At 39.6% G+C, this 2266-nt stretch overlaps 1 protein-coding gene across 1 annotated transcript in view; it reads right to left on the minus strand.

Annotated features, from left to right (window-relative positions):
- The window catches only part of LOC145263206 (protein unc-93 homolog A-like), a 348106-nt gene extending 346563 nt beyond the window's left edge, over positions 1–1543 (minus strand). Inside the window, exon 1 of the mRNA XM_080120280.1 lies at positions 179–1543. Within this exon, the coding sequence (XP_079976406.1) occupies positions 179–1313 (1135 nt within the window). The 5' untranslated portion in view covers positions 1314–1543. The remainder of the gene's footprint in view (positions 1–178) is intronic.
- Between the last annotated feature and the right edge of the window lie 723 nt (positions 1544–2266).

Genomic DNA, 2266 nt, shown 5'->3' on the forward strand with positions numbered 1-2266 from the left:
TAAATTATGAATCAGTTTCAAAAGGAGAAATAAAACAAAATCAAGATGAGAGTACGATCGTTTCGGAAACGATATATATATATATATATATATATATATATATATATATATATATATATATATATATATATATAAAAAGTAAGTAATATGGTAGATATAAAAAGGTGCATGCACTTACCGTCTTTATTAGAATGTAACAAATGTTTTCCATAGAGGGTGTCTGTGTGGGAACACGAATCGAGCACTCCGCATTGGTTGCCGGCTTCGATATCAAACTTGATGGCCTCTTGCCGTTTCGTTGAGGTGCTTAAAATTAAGGATGAAATCAGGTTCCCCCAGATGTGAGTGGTCTGAAAGCAGGCTAAGAAAATCCCGTGAAAGCGAAAAATCTCGTACTCGAGTATGTCTTTGCGCACCCGGGCGGAGTCGAACGCGAGTTTTAAGATGTAGGAGACCTCGGCCCGCCAGAGGATCCCCTGGCCAAATCCAGCCAGCAAGGCACCAGGGACGAGAGTGTAGAAGAGTGGATGGAAGTTCGCTCCTACCCATATGATATCGCAGAACATCCCCAGGGCCATGGCCCATTTGGCTGTGAGTTTGTTGATGATTGATGGCGCCGCCAGGCAGGTGATGAGCATCATGCCGTGGACGCAGCTCATGCAGATGATGCCTAGATATCCTTCCGAGTTGATTGAGGATTGGATGTTTTGTATGGCGCAAAACGCCGAGAACGTCAAGATGAAGCTGATGCAAATAAGAACTAGGTTTTTTTTGAATGTGAACACAACAACAGGTGGAATCGTGCCGTCCTCGCTCGGGCATACGTTTTCGTCCTGCTCCTGAAAGACAACGTGTGAATTCCGAACGTCGCGTTTCGGCTTCCGTTTCTCTTTGATATTGTTACAGACCAACGTGCTGTTCCGTTGGGCGTCGTCCGGCTTCAGGGCCAGGTCTGGCGCCAACCGATTCTGGAACGACTCCAACTCAATATCCTCGATCTTTCGGGTGGCCTTCATGTAACTCTCCTTGCGTTTACGTTGGAGCATTCCATCTATGAAGTCGTCGGACTGCTCCAGAACGTCCGGGTTGTCCCTACGGACTGCGTGCCTGTAACTCTCGCTTCGCTGGCGATTGACCTGCGTTGCATACAGATAACTGGGGCGCCGAGGCCGGTACAGACCAAACCCCATACCTATTCCACTTCCAATACCACACGTGTCCCAAGGGGACAGCGACATCTTCCTTCGTGGTTCTGGGGGAGGCGGACCTCCCTCGCTGCTAAATCCGTCTACACGTAACTCCGTCTCTGCCATAACGTATACATCCAATGTGAATGAAAAAAACGCCGTCCATAATAGGCGTCCCCCGCGAAAAAAATATGGCCCTCTTTTCCGGAAACTTAAGTATTCCGAGTCGAAGGGACAAAAAAAAGGGGGGGACTTTGGTACAAAATTTTACAAGTGCACCACGCAAACTCTTCGGTTCCAATGAATAAGAATGCGGACTGTAAGGTGGCTAGGGGCACCCATAACTACTCTCCAATAAATACCAGGTGTTGAGGTACATCCAATGGTCGAATAAGAATATTTGTATGTGGATGGGGAATAGAGGGTGTTTTTTTTTTTTTTTTTTTTTTTTTTTAATTTTAGATATACATATATATGTATATATATTTAAAATTACAAAGGTTAGGGAAAGCGTTTTAGGACAGATAATGGTTACATCTGTGTATGACAAAGACGCGTTCGCGCGTGATTATAAATAGATTGGGGGGCAGCGTTGGGTTAGAATATGAATATGTGATTATGCATTTGTGCCGGCCTTGCGGGAGGGGAAATAATTTGGATAATAGAGGGAATACAGCAATCTGAATGCGTTTTTTTTTTGTTTTTTTTTTAAATAAATCGAGACAATTAACCAATATTATAACTTTAAATTAAAAAAACCTACGCGTGTATGTATATATATATATATATATAAAATATATTCAATATATGTAGATATATATACATGCGTATATTATATTGATAATGATTACACTTATACTGATATATGTATATATATATATATATATATAAATCTAAAAACTGTATTAATATATACACTAATATATATATATATTGTTTATGCGTATATATATATATATATATATATATATATATATATATATATATATATATACAAAAAGATTATCTAAAATATTATATCTATGTACTTATGTAATTTATTTGAGTGTATATTAGATACGTATATATATATATATATA

The sequence above is a fragment of the Euprymna scolopes genome, chromosome 38, assembly GCF_053919585.1.
Source record: "Euprymna scolopes isolate OS-2025 chromosome 38, ASM5391958v1, whole genome shotgun sequence".
Classification (NCBI taxonomy): domain Eukaryota; kingdom Metazoa; phylum Mollusca; class Cephalopoda; order Sepiida; family Sepiolidae; genus Euprymna; species Euprymna scolopes.